General features: G+C 40.1%; 3 protein-coding genes across 3 annotated transcripts; 2 read left to right on the top strand and 1 right to left on the bottom strand.

Annotated features, from left to right (window-relative positions):
* Nucleotides 1-6,764: 6,764 nt before the first annotated feature.
* On the bottom strand, nt 6,765-10,359 carry dnajc12 (DnaJ (Hsp40) homolog, subfamily C, member 12). Its single transcript, XM_079688987.1, has 5 exons — nt 9,488-10,359; nt 8,847-8,925; nt 8,416-8,555; nt 8,172-8,316; nt 6,765-7,205 (listed from the first exon to the last, which is right to left on the bottom strand). Exons 1-5 carry the CDS (start codon nt 9,563-9,565, stop codon nt 7,123-7,125), a joined length of 525 nt encoding a protein of 174 aa, XP_079545113.1. The 5' UTR covers nt 9,566-10,359; the 3' UTR covers nt 6,765-7,122.
* Nucleotides 10,360-10,441: 82 nt separating this feature from the next.
* On the top strand, nt 10,442-15,957 carry sirt1 (sirtuin 1). Its single transcript, XM_079688985.1, is given in 10 exon segments — nt 10,442-10,484; nt 10,487-10,843; nt 11,334-11,456; nt 11,599-11,834; nt 11,950-12,102; nt 12,528-12,675; nt 12,760-12,839; nt 13,249-13,432; nt 13,522-14,049; nt 14,527-15,957. Coding segments are annotated over 10 exon segments (2,127 nt in total). The 5' UTR covers nt 10,442-10,456; the 3' UTR covers nt 14,817-15,957.
* Nucleotides 15,958-16,217: 260 nt separating this feature from the next.
* cacul1 (CDK2 associated cullin domain 1) lies at nt 16,218-20,492 on the top strand. The gene is made up of 8 exons (XM_079688986.1): nt 16,218-16,934; nt 17,131-17,257; nt 17,409-17,511; nt 17,590-17,685; nt 17,800-17,902; nt 18,080-18,169; nt 18,949-19,087; nt 19,199-20,492. Exons 1-8 carry the CDS (start codon nt 16,613-16,615, stop codon nt 19,236-19,238), a joined length of 1,020 nt encoding a protein of 339 aa, XP_079545112.1. The 5' UTR covers nt 16,218-16,612; the 3' UTR covers nt 19,239-20,492.
* The last annotated feature ends 438 nt before the right edge of the window (nt 20,493-20,930 follow it).

Here is a 20,930-nt window from a genome sequence, read left to right as displayed (position 1 = left end):
CATTTATAGCCTCGGCAGGCTCTGTGATCGCACTTCTCCACTCTGCTCTACACGCGCCTGGTCCTCTCCTCCAGATGAGTGACGTATCGGGCCTCCCTCATGTATTTGTCCGGTTGCCGTTGGCTCCCCTCCACGTAGCAAGTCCTCGTCGTCCTCTCCATCTCCTCCAACAGATAATGTCCCTCCTGTCTGTTTTTCCTCTCCCGCTACTCCATCGCTATCAGAACCAGACGGCCTACTTGTCTCCGAGGCCCCGCGGCCGGCACCGCTACCGCTCGGTACAGAACTCATCTGTCCTTCCTCCTCATCCTGGCCTACAGGTTTAAAATAACCTGTAAGCGTCGGCATTTTTTGTAATAGCTGCTTGTCTCGAAACTCCTTTTCCCTCAACAATTTCCTTTTCCGAGCGCCACTCAAACTTTTTCTTCACTCAATCACTCGCAATTTGAATAAGTCACATGTGAAACATATTCTCATTCTGACGTGTGTGTGTGTGTGTGTTTGTGTATATTTGCGTCTGTGTGTATTGTGTTTGTTTCCCGGGGAAAACCCTCACGAGAAACATCGGCTGTTGTTACGCCTGCTGTGACGTCAAGTTACTCCGTTCTCCGCTTGTAATTATGCCGTTACAAGCTTCAAAGTTGTATTTATCATCTGAATTTGCCGAAACAAGTTTAATATTCTGAAAGCCAAGACTTTGTTTTTTTAAAATCAGATGAAAACAAACTGTAACGGACCTTGCTGTGTTATCTATCATTACTCTACGTCTTACAATAATAATTTCAGTGGAGGGAGGGGGGCGGCGCTGTGGAACAGCAGAGTGGCGAGGGAGAGCTGTCGTCTTCCCTTTACAAGATTCAAAAATGTATTTATCGTGTGATTTTGGAAATGAAAGTTTCCTATTCTGAAAGCCAAGAATTTGTTTATTTAAAAAAAAAAAAAAACACCCGAAATAAAAAAAAAAGATTTTTTTTAAAAAAAAATTAATTTTTTAATTGGCTCATGATAGGCCCCCGATCTCCGTAGGCCCCTGGGCTTCAGCCCAGGTCAGCCCGTGCATTAAGGCGGCCCTGGGTGTGTGTGCAGAGTATATAAAGACTGGGTCCCGCTGTATTGCTCAGGCTTCACTACAGCGTCTATTCACAGGTGCGATCCCACTACTGAGCGGCACGGGGGATTTGACCTGCTCCGTGTCCGACCTGGGCCGGTGTCCTCCTCCTTAGACGACCTGGTAGTCCAGGGCTCCCCCAGGAGCACCATATCGATACCGAACTTAGTGCGGACACCGGTTCGGCATAGTCCCTGCAGCTCAGAGCTCCTGAGCTCAAACGCTCCTCCAGCCTCTGCCTCCCGGTAACTGGGATTACAGGCGCGCGCCACCGCACCCGGCGAGAGGACTCTGCACCGGAGAGGTTTTGGGGTTTAGAGACGTGACGTAATGTCTTGTTTTGTATCATATACAATGATATTCTTCCTCTCTTCATCAGTTTCCAACTTGTTTATCAAATTCAGCTGATAATTTGTTTTGCTTAAGTTATTAGGAAGTTTGCTATAAGAACATCTTCAATTAGACAGGTAGTTTATGCCTAAAAGTTGTCCTGAGTCTTTTCCAGTTTTGATCAAGAAAACAAATTACAGGTTTCAATGTTTTATGTCGACTCATTTACTTCTGGTGAAGTCTGACGACTGACATATTTATTGCTAAAACTGAAAGTTTCACTTTTAATGCTGTTCATGTATGATTCTTATATGCACATCTTGACATTTGTATATTAATACAAGAATATGAGTGTGTTTTTTTACATTATACTTTAGTCCTTATGAGTTTAAATGTATACACATCCGTCAGTTGCTTTTCATCCTAATTTCTCAGTGATACTAATAACATTTAATGGATGGTGGCTAACTGTAAAATAAATAAAATAAAATATGAGAAATATTAAAGTATCCCTTTTTTGTTTATTTTGTGGATTTAAATGACAGGTCTGATGACTGCAGAGATTGATGGACTTTATTGAACGTTAAGAAGAGCAGGAGTTGGTGATAAAGGTGGAGGATGAGGAGGAGGAATAAAGGTATCTGATGCTCGGCTCTGGATCAGCTGCTGTAGATCTGGAAATCTGTGAAGTCCACCAGGACCTGGAGGAAACCTGAGAAACTGGAGGTAGACTTTGACGGAGGTTGAAGAGGCAACAAGTTTTAGCAGTTAGAGGTCCAACAGGCGGTAGGTCTCCAGAAGAGGTTTGAGGTGGAGCATGCGGCTGCAGTTTCCTGCTGTCCGCAGGTGGAGGCTGGGTATGAAAGCAGAGTTCAGATCTGCAGCTGGAAGAGGGGGGAGAAGTACTCAGATCTTGTACTTGAGTAAAAGCACAAGTACTAGAGTGTAAAACTCTGTTGCAAGTAAAAGTCCTGCATTCAAATGGTTTCTCAAGTAAAAGTACAAAAGTATTGGCATCAAAATATACTTAAAGTATTAAAAGTAAAAGTACTATGCAGATTGCGTCTTCTCAGAATATTACAGCCTAGTATTTGTTTCAATTATAATGATCGATGCATTAAAGTGTTTATCAAAGCTGGTAAAGGTGCAGCTATAGTTTTAATTACTTTGTATTCTGTGTATTTGTTACACAATCATAAAATATATATTGTATTCGATGTTTTGTCAGTGGAATGAGACAACTGAAGTAAGTAGATTAAATGCAAACGTTAAAAATAAAACAGCTGGGGATTGATGCTCCTTCAGCTCTCCTCCAGGAGGAGGCGCTGCAGGACAAACACACAGAAGTGGTTTGTGAAGGTTTCCATGTGAAGAACCAAATAAATGTAGAGAGATGAAGCTTCTGTAACTTGTAAACAGATTGCTGTTAAGTGTGTGTGTGTTGTCCCAGGTGTGTTTTCAGAGTATATAAAGACTGGGTCCCGCTGTATTGCTCAGGCTTCACTACAGCGTCTATTCATAGGTTTGATCCCACTACGGAGCGGCACGGGGGATTTGACCTGCTCCGTGTCCGACCGGGGCCGGTGCCCCACTCCTTAGACGACCTGGTAGTCCAGGGCTCCCCCAGGAGCACCATATCGATACCGAATTTAGTGCGGACACCCGTTCGGCATAGTCCCTGCAGCTCAGAGCTCCTGAGCTCAAACGCTCCTCCAGCCTCAGCCTCCCGGTAACTGGGATTACAGGCGCGCGCCACCGCACCCGGCGAGAGGACTCTGCACCGGAGAGGCTTTGGGGTTTAGAGACGTGACGTCATGTCTTGTTTTGTATCATATACAATGATATTCTTCCTCTCTTCATCAGTTTCCAACTTGTTTATCAAATTCAGCTGATAATTTGTTTTGCTTAAGTTATTAGGAAGTTTGCTATAAGAACATTTTCAATTAGACAGGTAGTTTATGCCTGAAAGTTGTCCTGAGTCTTTTCCAGTTTTGATCAAAAAAACAAATTACAGGTTTCAATGTTTTATGTAGACTCATTTACTTCTGGTGAAGTCTGACGACTGGCATATTTATTGCTAAAACTGAAAGTTTCACTTTTAATGCTGTTCATGTATGATTCTTATATGCACATCTTGACATTTGTATATTAATACAAGAATATGAGTGTGTTTTTTTACATTGTACTTTAGTCCTTATGAGTTTAAATGTATACACATCCGTCAGTTGCTTTTCATCCTAATTTCTCAGTGATACTAATAACATTTAATGGATGGTGGCTAACTGTAAAATAAATAAAATAAAATATGAGAAATATTAAAGTATCCCTTTTTTGTTTATTTTGTGGATTTAAATGACAGGTCTGATGACTGCAGAGATTGATGGACTTTATTGAACGTTAAGAAGAGCAGGAGTTGGTGATAAAGGTGGAGGATGAGGAGGAGGAATAAAGGTATCTGATGCTCGGCTCTGGATCAGCTGCTGTAGATCTGGAAATCTGTGAAGTCCACCAGGACCTGGAGGAAACCTGAGAAACTGGAGGTAGACTTTGACGGAGGTTGAAGAGGCAACAAGTTTTAGCAGTTAGAGGTCCAACAGGCGGTAGGTCTCCAGAAGAGGTTTGAGGTGGAGCATGCGGCTGCAGTTTCCTGCTGTCCGCAGGTGGAGGCTGGGTATGAAAGCAGAGTTCAGATCTGCAGCTGGAAGAGGGGGGAGAAGTACTCAGATCTTGTACTTGAGTAAAAGCACAAGTACTAGAGTGTAAAACTCTGTTGCAAGTAAAAGTCCTGCATTCAAATGGTTTCTCAAGTAAAAGTACAAAAGTATTGGCATCAAAATATACTTAAAGTATTAAAAGTAAAAGTACTATGCAGATTGCGTCTTCTCAGAATATTACAGCCTAGTATTTGTTTCAATTATAATGATCGATGCATTAAAGTGTTTATCAAAGCTGGTAAAGGTGCAGCTATAGTTTTAATTACTTTGTATTCTGTGTATTTGTTACACAATCATAAAATATATATTGTATTCGATGTTTTGTCAGTGGAATGAGACAACTGAAGTAAGTAGATTAAATGCAAACGTTAAAAATAAAACAGCTGGGGATTGATGCTCCTTCAGCTCTCCTCCAGGAGGAGGCGCTGCAGGACAAACACACAGAAGTGGTTTGTGAAGGTTTCCATGTGAAGAACCAAATAAATGTAGAGAGATGAAGCTTCTGTAACTTGTAAACAGATTGCTGTTAAGTGTGTGTGTGTTGTCCCAGGTGTGTTTTCAGAGTATATAAAGACTGGGTCCCGCTGTATTGCTCAGGCTTCACTACAGCGTCTATTCATAGGTTTGATCCCACTACGGAGCGGCACGGGGGATTTGACCTGCTCCGTGTCCGACCGGGGCCGGTGCCCCACTCCTTAGACGACCTGGTAGTCCAGGGCTCCCCCAGGAGCACCATATCGATACCGAATTTAGTGCGGACACCCGTTCGGCATAGTCCCTGCAGCTCAGAGCTCCTGAGCTCAAACGCTCCTCCAGCCTCAGCCTCCCGGTAACTGGGATTACAGGCGCGCGCCACCGCACCCGGCGAGAGGACTCTGCACCGGAGAGGCTTTGGGGTTTAGAGACGTGACGTCATGTCTTGTTTTGTATCATACACAATGATATTCTTCCTCTCTTTATCAGTTTCCAACTTGTTTATCAAATTCAGCTGATGATTTGTTTTGCTTAAGTTATTAGGAAGTTTGTTATAAGAACATTTTCAATTAGACAGGTAGTTTATGCCTGAAAGTTGTCCTGAGTCTTTTCCAGTTTTGATCAAAAAAACAAATTACAGGTTTCAATGTTTTATGTAGACTAATTTACTTCTGGTGAAGTCTGACGACTGGCATATTTATTGCTAAAACTGAAAGTTTCACTTTTAATGCTGTTCATGTATGATTCTTATATGCACATCTTGACATTTGTATATTAATACAAGAATATGAGTGTGTTTTTTTACATTGTACTTTAGTCCTTATGAGTTTAAATGTATACACATCCGTCAGTTGCTTTTCATACTAATTTCTCAGTGATACTAATAACATTTAATGGATGGTGGCTAACTGCAAAATAAATAAAATAAAATATGAGAAGTATTAAAGTATCCCTTTTTTGTTTATTTTGTGGATTTAAATGACAGGTCTGATGACCGCAGAGATTTATTGAACTTTAAGAAGAGCAGGAGTTGGTGATAAAGGTGGAGGATGAGGAGGAGGAATAAAGGTATCTGATGCTCGGCTCTGGATCAGCTGCTGTAGATCTGGAAATCTGTGAAGTCCACCAGGACCTGGAGGAAACCTGAGAAACTGGAGGTAGACTTTGACGGAGGTTGAAGAGGCAACAAGTTTTAGCAGTTAGAGGTCCAACAGGCGGTAGGTCTCCAGAAGAGGTTTGAGGTGGAGCATGCGGCTGCAGTTTCCTGCTGTCCGCAGGTGGAGGCTGGGTATGAAGGCAGAGTTCAGATCTGCAGCTGGAAGAGGGGGGAGAAGTACTCAGATCTTGTACTTGAGTAAAAGCACAAGTACTAGAGTGTAAAACTCTGTTGCAAGTAAAAGTCCTGCATTCAAATGGTTTCTCAAGTAAAAGTACAAAAGTATTGGCATCAAAATATACTTAAAGTATCAAAAGTAAAAGTACTATGCAGATTGCGTCTTCTCAGAATATTATAGCCATGTTTCAATTATAATGATTGATGCATTAAAGTGTTTATCAAAGCTGGTAAAGGTGCAGCTATAGTTTTAATTACTTTGTATTCTGTGTATGTGTTACACGATCACAACATATTGTATTCGATGTTTTGTCAGTGCAATGAGGCAACTGAAGTAAGTAGATTAAATGCAAACGTTAAAAAGAAATCAACTGGGGATTGATGCTCCTTGCTGCTCTCCTCCAGGAGGTGGCGCTGCAGGACAAACACACATAAGTGGTTTGTGAAGGTTTCCATGTGAAGTGCCAAATAAATGTAGAGAGATGAAGCTGCTGTAACATGTAAACACATTGTTGTTAAGTGTAAGGTCAGAAAAAACACAAGTTAAGCTTCATCGAAATGCAGTTCATACTTAATTTTTCCAAAAATAAATTCTAACAGTTTTTATCCATAAAGTATTTGTTCTCATTTGTTTCCTATCTTGTTATTCATATTTGAATATATGACTTAAGATAAGAGTTACTTTTGAAGTATCGTTGACCTTCATACTTCAAACATTACAGCTTTGGCTCAATTATAAGAGTTAGGTTTGATAAAAGCAACACAGCTGGTCTTGAAGACATTAAATAACGCACATAAGCAAAAATAATATACTGCTTTACTTTAATGTTTCCAACATAATGAGTTTGACAGCAGCACAACGAAACACACATCATTAATTGTACACCAATACCGTTTATGATCCAGTCCATTGTACGATAGCGAACATAATTAACAAAGGAGCAATCATAAAACATGATTCACATACTCTCATGTGCTTATATTTCTTTGACAAAGTATTTTCACGAGATATATTTAAAGCTCACAATATCCAGTTTATAATAAGTTTATTAAGTTACAATGGACCATATTCACAACAATTCACAGTTAGCAGGTTCCTAACTGAATTAGGACAACAAGAGACAAAACACAAACATTTGAACCGAAAGACACAGTTGGTTCATTTATATTTCATAGTTTCTAAACTTCTGCAGCAGACTAGATGGGGAGTCAGTGGCCCAACGGAAACGCCGATGGCAGTAATCACCTAAGCAAGGAATAGAAAAGTCAGTCAGTTTTACATAGTTTAATACAGTCAGAGCAATACTCTTGGGTGATACATTACAATTAATGGATAGGAACAGTTGAGATACCCAGGCGAGTAAACTCTGCACTCTGGAATGATGCCAGCTAAACAACTGGATAACATGAATGTAAAGTCAAACTGTTTAAGAATTTCTAGACTATTTGATGTTACTATCCCTCCTTATTTAAAGGTATTACCTACAGTGTAAACAGACAGGAGTACCATGGAAACCTAAGCAATATACTGGTGTGGATAGGGGCATCAGGAACAAAATAAATGTTGCCAGCTAAACAAAAACATATCAGTTCAGGTGTATGCTATGTTATTATTATAGACAGCCCTTTCAGACAGGGATCTAAAGTAGTTATTTAAGCTATTCAAAAGCCACCAAACTCCATTCATTTAAAAAAATCTACCTTGCAGGACAGGCAAGTTGCAGGTCTACCCCTAACTTGTTCAGATACTTTGTTAGTTTTTTTTCGGGAATTTAGTGGTCACACAACTGTAGATGCAGTAGTAGACTCCTGTATTGGTAAAATTGTTGTTTTTGAAAATGGAATTTGGTGGCTCTTAAAAAATCATATATAATTGCTTTAGTTTGTGTCTGTTTTGCTGTTTCACAGTAAGGTAAAAATATTCTACATATAAACTAATGCTGATTTTAGGTGGGCCTGCCCTGAACCTTGCTTAGCTTCCGTGCTGGTACTCCTGTCTGTTTCTCCAAAGTGGGGGCGTGCTGACAGCCATCTCTATAATACACTGACTCTTGTTAAGTACCTCAACTCCAATCCCTTTGAGCATTATGTGACTACTAAACTAAAAATGCTAAATGCAATGTTGCAAACTATAATTGTTTTGCCCTGCCAATACATCAAAAGAGAAAGGGTTTGATACGTTTCATTAGAGAACATTTAAAAATGCACTCACTTGCGGATGACCTGGCTTCATAAGGAGGGATCTTCTGTTCTTCTGGCTCAGTCTGAAGGTCCTCTGCTTGGGAAACAACAGGGATTTCTGCATTTGAGGCCTCCAACATTGGTTCCTTCTTACTTCTCACAGCCCAGTGCATTGACTGCAAACACATAACCCAAATGTATTGGTAGGCTTTCAAAGTTAAACAGATAACACAATACTTTTTTTACTCCTCTACAAGAGTCAAGACATTACATACAGCTTTCACAGAGTCATTCAGGGCCTGCCAGTCATGAAATGGAATAGCAACTCCACTTCTTCCCCAAAGGTCATAGTTTTTTCTTTTGGCTTCATTGCATAAAACCTCTTTGGCTTCCTGGAGCTTTTGAAAATCAGCCACTGTCCAAAAGAAAGAAAACAACAGGTTATGAGATTCAACATTATGCTAACCAGTTAGTTATTTTTGCATGCAGATAAAAGAAGCCCTACATTATCATATGTTGCTTTGAAGTCAGAAAGAAGCATTAAAAGGCAGGTCTGTAAGGTAAGTTGTAAGAAATGTAATCAAAATAAAAGTTGTGTTAATCTTTGCTTTGCTTATGGCTTATATAATGATAAAAGTGTGTATGCATATACCTTTCTTTTTTTATTTGTCACCATTTCAAATGTCTAGCAGTGATTCACATGTACCTGCTGTTGGACTGTCTAGGTGTTTGTCTGGGTGACATGCCAAGGCTCGAATCTTGTACTCATTGAGAATCTGTTCAGTCTGCAAGGGAAAATGTTGAATAAAAAACATGAACATCTAAATATTTGAAATTGGGGAATAAGTCTATTATTTTATTTTCCAGCGACATTAAGCCCAGAGTAAAAACACATAAATATACACGCATTTGTTTCTCCCTTTTCATTTATTTTGATACATTAAAAAAATAACGATAATTTAATGTAACACGATATTATCATTGCAGTTACTCTACTGATAACGCTGTTGTCAGCATCACGTTCGCATGTTAAAGAATACATTAAGAACTACAAATACAGTGACACAGCGTACTCAGACCCTGATGACGCACGAACAGATCCTGTGACATCTTTTGCTGAAGCATCAACAGGTCTGTGTTGAATCAGACTAACCTCTGGTGCATACATCATTCATGAATCCAAAATATCAACAGTTTACAAGTTACTTAACGTTTGCGGATTACCATCATTCTACGGTATCTTTCACTTCTGAACATTTGAACCAGTAGGTTTTGGTTTGTTGATTCAAACAACATAATTTCACCCAGCAAATAGACTGGTCCTTAAAGCCCCTGTCTATTATTTACCGAAGATAATTCATCGCATCCTAATAACCCGTAGTAATCCTCCAAGTCCTCTGGTTTGCTGTTCAGAATAGCCTCCATAAAAATGTAATAAGAAATGTGAAGATTTTTGTTCTTGTCACGGAGAAGCTCTGCTCTCTTCGATCACAGATGTTCGGTTCAAGGACTGCTGGTGGGCTCCCCCTCGCTGCTGCTGTGGGTCACACACTGAGTATATTCTTAAAGTTCAACTTGCTATTACTTTTCAGCTAACTTTGAATAATTAACCAATAAACTGCCAGATGGTTAAAATTGTCAATGAAGATCTATCCTGAGTAGTGTGGAAAAGTGTCCCTTTACCACATGACGTATGCTGCATTCAAGTGTCTAAACGTAAGCTCCTCACTCAGCTAGACATTTCGAATGACGAATACAAAGGCATTTTTTGTTCAGTATGCAGTCACTGTCTTCAGTAGGCCTATATGGCACAAATTATCTGTTGCTGTGTGAAAAACGTTGTGGATGATTGTGCTATCATCATGATACCACATTGTATGAGCAAAAATGAAAATTGTAAGTTTGCAAGATGCGTAGCCTAGGTGACGTTGTGATTAAAAAATACACATGTGATACAATAGTATAATAATATATTAATACCAGTAGTATTCATTTATCCAAATAGCAGTATTAGTATCCGACAAATTGTATTGGTAGGCTATCCACATATTTGTGTCCAATTAGCCAAGTATTACTATTAGAATCCGAATATCAGTTTTCAGTTATCCGAATAGTAGTATTAATATCCTAATATCAGTTTCCAATTATTACAAGGACGTTTTAAATCAATTACGCATTTTCCCTCTGCCTTTTTTCATACAGTGTGTGAAGGCAGCAACATTTTGTTATGGTTTTACGTCATCGACGTAAAAGGGGGAAGTTCCAACCGTGATTCTATGACTGGTGATTACTGGTGGAGAATGAGTCACGTGCGCTATGCAAATGAGCCAGCTGTCGGAGAGGAAGGATCTGCTCAGCGGCTCTGCGGGCTGAAGATGGCGGACGAAGAGACTCGTCTCGGAGCGGCCTTTTCGGGCGCCTCAGATATGGAAGAACCTGCCGCGAAAAGGTCGAAAATCAGTACGGTAACTTACCATGTAGTTAATAGTGATAAAGCAGATCAATTATCATGCGTCTCCGGGGCCACCGAGAGCTGGGAGGTGGCGATGGATTGTTCTCAGCCCGCGGAGAAGGAAGCGAAGCCGGTGATAGCGGTAGAGCAGGCCCCAGCAGAGCCAGGCGGAGACAACAATGGCCTGGGACTCAAACAAGCAGTGAAATTAGACGACAGCGCTGTACTGGGGACAACTGAGGAGGATGCTGGTATGTAAAGAGATGGACATTCAACAACGTTTTATGTTTTTACTCGACTCAAAGTTGCCAGATCTTGTTTTACCAACTAAACCAGTGGGTTTGAAACAAATGATAAGTTAACTAACTTCAGACGGGAATAACGCTAACTTAGCTAGCTTACTTAGTAAAGGTGTGTGGGCGTTGACAGCGTTGTACTATGAACTTACTTCTCAAAACGATACGTTTCACTTTTCTTTGTCAAAACTGAAAGAGGAAACTGTCTGTGGCACGCATTGTTGGTATTTCACGTATTAACTTATTCCTTCACTGTACTTAACTATGATAGCCACTTAGCATTTGTTAGCCGGTTTAACTTATATATTTTCTATTGACGTTCACTTAGATAGGTTCCCACACTTACGTTGTTGCCATGGGTAATGGTTGTAAATGATCATAGTGGTTATTAGAGATAGACGCCACTTATCTCTAGTTTTAATTTTACAAGCTTCTCCATTCTCAGTTTTCCTCGGACATGACGACCTCCCCTCTAACGGTCTGGCTGTCACACCGGACCACAACAACGAAGACGATGACAGATCGTCTCACGCAAGCTCCAGCGACTGGGCACCGCGACCGCAAATAGGTAACTAGTTAGGTGAATTTAGGGACAATCTTTGCGTGCAGCTTTGAACAATCATCTAACATTTTGATTTAGTTGTACAAATAGTCAATCGTTCCAACTACTTTCATACCTCTCATACTGAGATGTTGTATTTCCCGGCCAGGTTCCTACGCGTTCATCCAGCAACACATCAGAGAGACAGATCCGAGGACCATTTTGAGAGATTTGCTGCCTGAGACTGAGCTCCCAGCAGATTTAGACGACATGACATTGTGGCAGATCATCATCAACATCTCAGAACCTCCGAAAAGAAAAAAACGAAAGGATATTAACACCTTAGAAGATGTGGTCAGGCTACTCCATGAAAGTAAAAGGATCCTTGTGCTGACTGGTGCAGGGGTGTGTATTTACAGTATTATAATACAGATGTTCTGTTTGAACTACCTGCTGGACTGAATACATAGTGCCAATGTTCATGATATTAAGTCAGTATGCATGTATGGTTTTCTTGCAGGTGTCGGTGTCATGTGGAATACCAGATTTTCGCTCCAGAGATGGTATTTATGCACGGCTTGCTGTAGATTTCCCTGATCTTCCAGACCCTCAAGCTATGTTTGACATTGAATACTTCAGAAGGGACCCAAGACCCTTTTTCAAGTTTGCTAAGGTTTGTTCATTGCCCCCACCTGCTTTTGTGCAAATCTAAATTGAAATAAGAATGACGTAATAATATAATAAAATGTGTTTAAAGGTATTTATTAGTATTGTATACAAATGTAATCATCACGTACATTTTTGCAAGGTGCTACAGAGAGTCTTGTGTTTAAATTGTGTTTTAAAATAGGATTCAGAACATTTGAAATACTTTCTAAAACTTTTCATTTAGACAACTTTTTGAGGCCTCATTAAACCCATCGCTTGTATTCATCGGGGGGAACTTGTCTTTTTTGCTACTTTTGCTGCTTTTGTATTCACTTAACCTTAAAACTACCAGTTTTCCACCAAGACTAATATCAACCAAACCTAATTGATAACAAACATTTAAGAATATAGCAAGCTTTGATCTCCTAATGCATTTCCCTTTTTTTTCAGGAGATCTACCCCGGTCAGTTTCAGCCGTCGCCTTGTCACAAATTCATATCTATGATGGATAAGCAGAAGAAGCTGCTGCGCAACTACACCCAAAACATTGATACATTAGAACAAGTGGCTGGAGTTCAGAGGATTATCCAGTGTCACGGTAAGTCTGAATTAATAAACAGATCTTGTTTATATTTATATAGTTTGTCATGTTGAAAGTCACTAATAATCTTTTTTTTCTCAGGGTCGTTTGCAACCGCTTCCTGTCTCGTCTGTAAACACAAAGTGGATTGTGAAGCTGTAAGGGAAGACATCTTTAACCAGGTATTTATTTATGAGGAACTGATCTGATATCACATGTAAACATGCAACAATGCAACAACATTTCATGGTTATTGCATGAAAATACTCTGCAGGTATCTTCCATGTGGAATCTTGCAGGGCTCGAAGAAGTGGATATGAGTACAGTCCCTTTGTATCAAATCTTGTTTGCTATACGCTTGATGTCGACACTGGTTCTAAAACGAGATTAAATAAATAAATGTATTATTTTCACTGCAGATTCAACAGGTTAAAAAAATAACCAGATGTATTGCTCCATTGCTTGGAAGTCCATCCCCTGCAGTAGAAATTGGTTATTTAGATTCTCATGCTCATAAAGAAATGCATTTATTTATTTGTTTTAAAATGTGTATTTTGTTTTGAATGCTATTAACATACATTCATCCTGCAGGTTGTCCCTCATTGTCCACGTTGTCCAGATATTCCCCTGGCAATCATGAAACCCGACATCGTCTTCTTTGGAGAGAATCTTCCAGAAATGTTTCACAGAGCCATGAAGCAGGATAAAGACGAGGTGGACCTCTTGATTGTCATCGGCTCCTCGCTTAAAGTCCGACCTGTTGCCCTTATCCCAAGTATGTCTTGATCTGATGAAAGTTTTCAATTGTGCCTTCAACAAAACCAAACATACAATAAGTAACTGTTTTCTCTTTATCCCATCCAGACTCCATTCCTCATGAAGTGCCTCAGGTCCTGATCAACAGGGAGCAGCTGCCTCACCTCAACTTTGACGTGGAGCTGCTCGGAGACTGCGACGTCATCGTCAACGAGCTCTGTCACCGGTTGGGTGGAGATTTTGAGCAGCTCTGCTTCAACACTTTAAGACTGACGGAGACCACAGATAAACCCCCGCGGCTACTGGAACAGCCACCAAGTGAGGCCTTGCCTGCTTCCAGCGACGCAGCTCAGGAGGAACAGAAGCAGCACAGTACAGACTCAGTAACTAAGCCTTCAGAGGAGACACACAGTCCGAATGTCACAGATACTGCCGGTAATAATGTCACACCTCCAGAGCCTTGTCCAAATGCCCAGTGTCCCAGTGAGGAGACTGCTGAGCCTTCAGAGTTACCGGCAGAAGACGTGCCAAAAGAAGAAGCCGCTGAAGTAAAGAGCCACACCTCCAACCTGGAATTCCGAAGACGATGCTGGATGAGTCGGATCAACAGAAGTCCGATCAGCAAACGCCTTGAGAGTAAGCTAAAGACTACAGCAGAGATTAGACTGCTTACTATAATAAGTCTATTTTTTCATGTATTAGAAATTGAGACGTACATGTATTTATACATAGGTTTAAATACAACCTAATAATCACAATTATTGCCAATTAGGTTTACACATCCCAAGTTTTTAGCTCTACTTTGTTGTGGTACATACATAAACACAGAAGGAGGAATTAAGTTGTAAGATAAGTTATAGAATATAAATAATAAATAGAAAGACAAAAAGAAAGTTTACAAGAAATATTGGTACATCAAAAAAGTTATACGGATATGAGAAATTGGAATAAAATGGATATATGTGCTGTATATTAGAATTTTAAAATGGGAATGCGACTGTTATCAAAACAGTTTTATCCCTGAACATGCGGTTAATACTTATATTAACATGTTAAAATCTTCTCCAGATGTTTATTTCCTCACTTTAAATTGTTCTTGTTATTTCCCTACAGCCGGTCAGTACCTGTTTCAAGCACCAAATCACTATATCTTCCACGGGGCGGAGGTTTACTCTGAATCTGAAGACGAGACATCAAGCTCCTGCGACAGCGACAGCGATGAGTCTGACTGCAGCGCAGACGGGGGGGAAGAAGACAGCGAGCTGGAGGACGCAGACACACTAGCAGCGGATGGAGAGACACGCCTCGGAGACACAATACAACTCACTTTATCCAACGAGGCCGCGTCGGGCGCGCAGACAGACAATACTCCTGAAAAGACTCAGAGCACCGTACACCTTTAAATGTAAAGTCGACAAAGCACTAATTGTCTTTTCGTATATTTTTTGAATCATCAACCTTACTATTATTTTTCATGAAGTTGAAATTGTGTGACAACTTTGTGAATATGCAGCAACTTCTCTTTATTTTGTATTGCTATTTGGCCACATGCATTGTCTGAAACCTCATACTCTATACTACTTACTAAATAGAATGCAGTAGTTATTTTTTTTCTTATTGAAGATTTCTTCCCATCTAATCTCTTTTGTATACACAGAGTAATTCTTCTTCTGAGAGATCCACTGTAGACACTAGATTAAGCTTTAATTCCTAAAATGCAGTTATTACAAGCAAAGACTTATTTTGTCTTACTCCATAGAGATAACTCAACTGTGGTCTAATGACGTGTTTTCAGAGTTGGTTATGTTACCATTGGGAAACATGTAAATATGTAAGCCCACTGCCAGCTAAATAGTGGGTACTGTGAGTTTCGGACACATACATAAATCTTCAAATGGTTTACTTGCCAATAACGCATTGTCTAACTTGCAATATAAAAGTCAAGCACTGCCTTTTCATGAGGGTAAATGCTTGGAAGAAAAAAAAGAACAATACTTTCATTTCAGACCAAAGAACACTTAGCACCACGGTTATGTTGTCATAAGCTTTGTATGTTAAACCTGTCATTTGACTCTTGGAGAAAAAAAAAAAAAAACGATTGAAAAGGTGTTCCTTCCGACATGTGGCAGCTACTTTTTACGGTCAAGCCTCTTATTTTTGTACTCTGATGTGACACATACTCATCAAAGAGTAGATGATAGTTTATATCTGTACAAAGTTATACTAAGTTGTATTATTAAGCCTTAGGAATATATTCAATGAGTTCACATTGAAAATGGCACTTTTGTTCCTTTCTTATATAAGCGGTATTGTTGCCCATGTCTTTTTTCATAAGATATCAAGTTATAATTCAGAGGGGTCTGATGCCTGTAAAGATAAAGTGTTGGTACGGAGAAATTTAAGCCAATGTGTTGGATAATGCTCTACACCGACATATTTCACATGCCATTTACAAGGTAGCCTTATGTTTTGTTTATGGAAATATGTTTTTTACATCCTTATAGTTATCTTGTCTTGGTTCTCAGTAAAATTGAATGAAAAACACTACCATCTCTTTTCTGTTATTTCATACACGCCAGCCATGTGTTCACATCAATATCTTCGATGTGGTGCAGGCATAAATAATGCGCCACCTAGCGCCTTAAACCCCACACTCACAGTTTACTTCACTGTACGGGGCTTTGAAAGAGCATGCATATGGAGTGAGAGACACATACGGGGCACAACGACTACATTTAATTTGAACAACTAGTATTCTGAAATAGTTGTATTTTTTACAGCAATACAATATGTAGGGATTTAACGGGGTTACAAACCATCGTGGAATGCAGCTACCGCTAAACGTTCCTAGTTTGCGCATGCGTCGTAAGGTATCAACCTAACATGTGGCTATTATAGTCAATCTGTTGACATGTGTATCATTCATATTAAGTTTTTAAAACGCTGTACACGACCCAGTTGAATACCGTTAACATAAATAAGGCATATAAACCTTCTTTATTCTGCTCAGTCTTTGGAACTACATTTCCCTGTTTCTCTCAGCTGTCCGGTATTACGACGTGTCGTAAAATTCAGCTAACAGCAAAACCGAGATGGACACCACCAAAGACCCCTGACAGTTTTTAGTGTTTATCTAAGTGCTATCAAAACATATTAATGTAGCGAAGGTAGGCTTCAGCACGCAGGACTGGTCTTGGACATGGAGGATATGGAAGATGACAGCTTAGACACAAAAGACGATCATAACCACAACTGTTGTGCGAGCAGCAGCAGCAAAGTCCGCACGTATCTGAGGAGCCAGCTGTCGGGTGTAGCGACGGTTCCGCAGCCAGCCTGCCCATTGGTGCCGGGTGGAGAACCGGGGACGCGACGAGGGAAACTGTGGTCCGGCAGCACCGGGGGGTCAAAGTTCATGGACTCGGATTCAGGCAGTGAGAGCAGCGAAGTCAGCGAGACCGACTGCACTGCTCCGCCAGCCGCTGTTGAGGGAAAATTCACCCTGGAGTCTACTTCCAAGTTCCGTAAGTTCACATTCAGCAGCTTCGTGTCAACAGGGCCTGGTATCCCGCAGTCCCCGAGCAGCTCCATGCAGTGTACTAACATGTGTTGACTGATGCTTTTGGTTTGGTTGGTTAGCCTTGGTTGTTTTGACCAGTAGGCTATTGTGTTTTTGACATAAGTAATGTTCAATCTTACTACTACTCCATTTTCACTCAGTTCTGAATGCAATGGCTGTAGAAGACTACCGGAAAAACCACTGGCCAAACCTGGAGAAGGCAATTGACCGTCTGCTGATCCAGAATCCCACAGACCACATCTCTGTTTCCTATGCACAGATATACAGGTAAGATTATAATAGTAAACTCACTTCAGCTAGGCCTCATTTCCCTGTAAACTGTGATTTGTGATGCCTCCATGATGCACCACTACTTAATTTAGTTCACCTGCAATCCTGGGTTTCTGAGTTTTTGCCTTTTTTGTCTTTCTTGCCCTAGTTACGTCTACAAGTGTGTTTGTCAGCAGCACTCTGAGCTCCTCTACAATGATCTGCTAATAAAATTAACCAATCATCTGCAACAGGTTTCCACCCATCTACAAGTAAGCAGATACAAATAGAAGGAAATGATCATATACAGAAATGGTAAAATTTGCTAACACTTTTATTGTTGTTTTCAGGCGAGCCCACCCGAAGACTTCATTGAGAACTTTAATGTTGCGCTGACGCAATACACAGCTTCTCTTCAGTGTATAGTTCCTGTTTTTATGTACTTGGTAGGCATCTTTTTAGTTCAGTGTATTTGTACTAGATTTTTGTGCACCCAACTATATCCTGGTGCTACGGTGTCACTTTTCTTCTCAACAGTTTTTCATGTTACATGTTTTCAGAACAAGTTCTACATCGAATCAAAGCTGAACAGAGACCTAAGGGAGGATCTGATGAAGCTGTTTGCTGATTGCGTAGCAGAAATACATCTGAGCACACTGATGCGTGAGTGCATTGCTTCATTCAAAGCCCTTATAGCTGTCATGATATTTTAAAATGCTTATTTTGCTTATTTTTTTTAACTCAACTTTCCATTAACACTTGGTAAACCAATGGCATATGTTTGTCTCAAGTCATTGTGCTGTTGTCTTATCTTTTATCATGTATTCTTTTCTTGTTCAGCTCTTCTCATCAAAGCTCATTCCATGCCGTTTCAAGTGCAGCCATCTACCATGGCTAGTGTGGTTAAAGGCCTCTACAGCCTCCGACCAGGTAAGCTGTGTTTATATGTGAATATCTCCTCCAGGTTTCAAACGATGTGTTCTGTTTGTGTGTCTGCGTGTGTGTCAACAGCATAGGCCTACAATCTTGTCTTTGTTTGTGAATGTATGCTCAAGGACCTATCATGGTTGCAGTGATTCACAATTTAAAAATAATATATTTAACTATTTTACAGTTGCTGATTGCTGACTCCTCCCTCACTCTTATCAAGCTATAGGCTGTATGCAGAGGTGGGAGAAGGACTCAGATTGTGTATTTAAGTAAAAATACCAGAATGTAGGGATACTCTGTTACAAGTAAAAGTCCTGCATTCAAAAGGTTTCTCAAGTAAAAGTATTAGCATCAAAATATACTAAAAGTACTCATTGTGCAGATTGGTCCGTTTCAGAATAATAATGATATGTGTTATAATGATTGATCATGAAAGTGTTATCAAAGCTGGTAAAGGTGCAGCTAGTTTGAATGACTTTGTATACTGCAGGGTAGCTTGTGAATTTACTCCAGGTGGAACTAAAGTCTGATTTAAGAGTTTATTATATTTCACATTATTTCCTCCAAGTCTCTAAAGTAACTAAAGGTACAAAATAAATGTAGCAGCGTAAAAGTACACAATGTACCTCTCATTTGAAGTGGATTAGAAGTACAAAGTGGCATAAAATGGAAAGACTCAATTAAAGTAGCTTACAAGTATCTCTTTTTTATCATATACGTGTTAGGAGAATAAAAAAGCTTTACAACACATCTATCTTACCTTTTGGTTTCCTTTTCAGACTGGGCCAAGTTAGCACCGGCTCTCTTCTCCGGGTTTATCCCGCAGATCAACCCTCCCGCTGTGGAGTCTCTGCTTCCTGACTACGCTGCTCATGACCAGAAGTTACAGATGGATCTCTCCATGAATGGATTTCCGCGGTGTGTTTTCTGAGGCATCACTTCTACAAAGTCAAAGTCTGAACATTGACACATTTTTGGGGAGGTCTTCTTTTTACTTGAATACTGATGTAATGTGTTTTTGTTTTCCAGAGGTGACCAGTCTCGCAAGCGTGCCAGCGAAGACTCCTGATAGCAGAGCCGGAGTCCCTGCGGAACTATTACTGTGCCTCCTACGTCTTTATCACAAGTTGGCTCACTGCACTAGGTACAATGTTGACAATGTGTCAGTCTCATCTCTCTCGACTCAAGGTCACAAAACACTGTGAACAACAACAAGGAGAACATGAGGGGCTGTTGGGCAGGAGCTTAATCTGACTGCACTAAAACAAGCACACAGACTTCCATTAAGGTGCTTCCCCTCTGTGATTATGATGCATCCTGCTTCAGTATTCGTAGGATGCCGCTGTTTGAGTCTCTTCATGTTCTCCTCATTTGAAGAGTGCCTTCATAGGGACTTCTGATCGGTTATCCCCCTCGAGGGATAGGCCGGTGATGGGTATTTCATTCCTAACCTTTAACATGGAAGAGTCTTTTTTGATAGACTGGGCTAATCGAGACTTTCCATTGCTGCTAATAATACTGTCCATGTGATGAACTACAACTCCCTCAGATTCACACACTGTGTCTGTAACCTAGTGGCTTCACTCAAAACAAATGAGTGTTTAAAACAAAAAGAGAACCAAGTCATTGACCTTAACTCAACTGAATCTCTTCCTCATGTTGCCTTTACTGTGTTGGTAAACCGGATTGTATTTTCCCGTTACGCCAAAGAGGATTTGCAGTTTTATTTTCCTTTTGTATAAATATGCATTGGATTCAAGCTGGCATTGTTAATGTTGTATACTGTCTGAGTCACTGAGCCATTAAATGTTTTTATACTAGCAGGTTTTCAGTTTTGGTTGACTTGTTTGTCAAACTCTAACTTTAAACGTACTGTTTTAGCATTGCATGCAGGAAGGGCGGGGACTGCCATGTAGGACATTACACTGTTTGCCACAAAGCTTAAACATCCACAGATTAGCCTTCTTTAATTTCTAGACAACTTACCCAAATCATCCCAATACTGTAAATAAATCCAACCTGATGCATGAGTTTTACGGAATGAATGAATGATATGCAGATACTGTTTGGTCCGTGTCAGCCGTACTTGTAAGACATGTAGAGCCTGTTCATTATGTAAATAGTTGTTGGTGTTTGCATAGTGGTCAGTGTACCCTAGCTTTTTGTCACCAATACATTTTTGTTAAATGATTCACTTGAAGTATTTGATACAAGGTCTTACACTGTTTTAAGTGTACATAGATGCTCAGGCTTGCTTTTCCTTTCCCGCGGTGGGTCTTGGTTATGGTTCTCATTGTCTTTCAAATAAACACATTTCATTAATTGTTGGGCAAAGAGGGGATTTTGTTTTTGTACTTTTCAAGATTTAAAATCTGGGTATTGACAGACGGTAGTCTTGTTAATAAACATATATACTGATACCAATCGGATAACATTGTTTAATGAAATAGCTCTATTCTTCACTATGAGGGAGGGACATTAATTGTTTGTCTTAATGCAACATCAGGCTTGACATTGCTTTCCGAACTTAAAAAAAATTGAACAAATAAATACATGGTTATACATTTACAGATTTGTCTTCTTCTATTAATTAAATACAAAATCAGCCTGCAACCTACAATCTTAAAAATGTACTGTATCTAATCGTAGAGCTGAATTGAATGGATATGAATTGATCAATGGCACCCAATCCAATTATTTGAAGCAGTATCAGTTCGATATCAGTATGTGTGGATCCCGCAGTGCTTGTTGAGATATCCCT

Source organism: Notothenia rossii, assembly GCF_949606895.1.
Source record: "Notothenia rossii genome assembly, chromosome: 6".
NCBI classification, from domain to species: Eukaryota; Metazoa; Chordata; class Actinopteri; order Perciformes; family Nototheniidae; genus Notothenia; species Notothenia rossii.
This window is presented reverse-complemented; position numbering and strand designations above follow the sequence as displayed.

What these genes read in the sequence shown, in the direction of transcription:
- dnajc12 (XM_079688987.1), bottom strand. Translation starts at nt 9,565, where the DNA reads ATGGAGGCTATTCTGAACAGCAAACCAGAGGACTTGGAGGATTACTAC. An exon ending in GATGCGATGAATTATCTTCG is followed by an intron (nt 8,926 to 9,487) that starts GTAAATAATAGA and finishes TTTCCCTTGCAG; the next exon opens with ACTGAACAGATTCTCAATGA. An exon ending in CCTAGACAGTCCAACAGCAG is followed by an intron (nt 8,556 to 8,846) that starts GTACATGTGAAT and finishes TCTTTTGGACAG; the next exon opens with TGGCTGATTTTCAAAAGCTC.
- cacul1 (XM_079688986.1), top strand. Translation starts at nt 16,613, where the DNA reads ATGGAGGATATGGAAGATGACAGCTTAGACACAAAAGACGATCATAAC. An exon ending in TTCCTGTTTTTATGTACTTG is followed by an intron (nt 17,686 to 17,799) that starts GTAGGCATCTTT and finishes ACATGTTTTCAG; the next exon opens with AACAAGTTCTACATCGAATC. An exon ending in ACATCTGAGCACACTGATGC is followed by an intron (nt 17,903 to 18,079) that starts GTGAGTGCATTG and finishes TTTCTTGTTCAG; the next exon opens with CTCTTCTCATCAAAGCTCAT.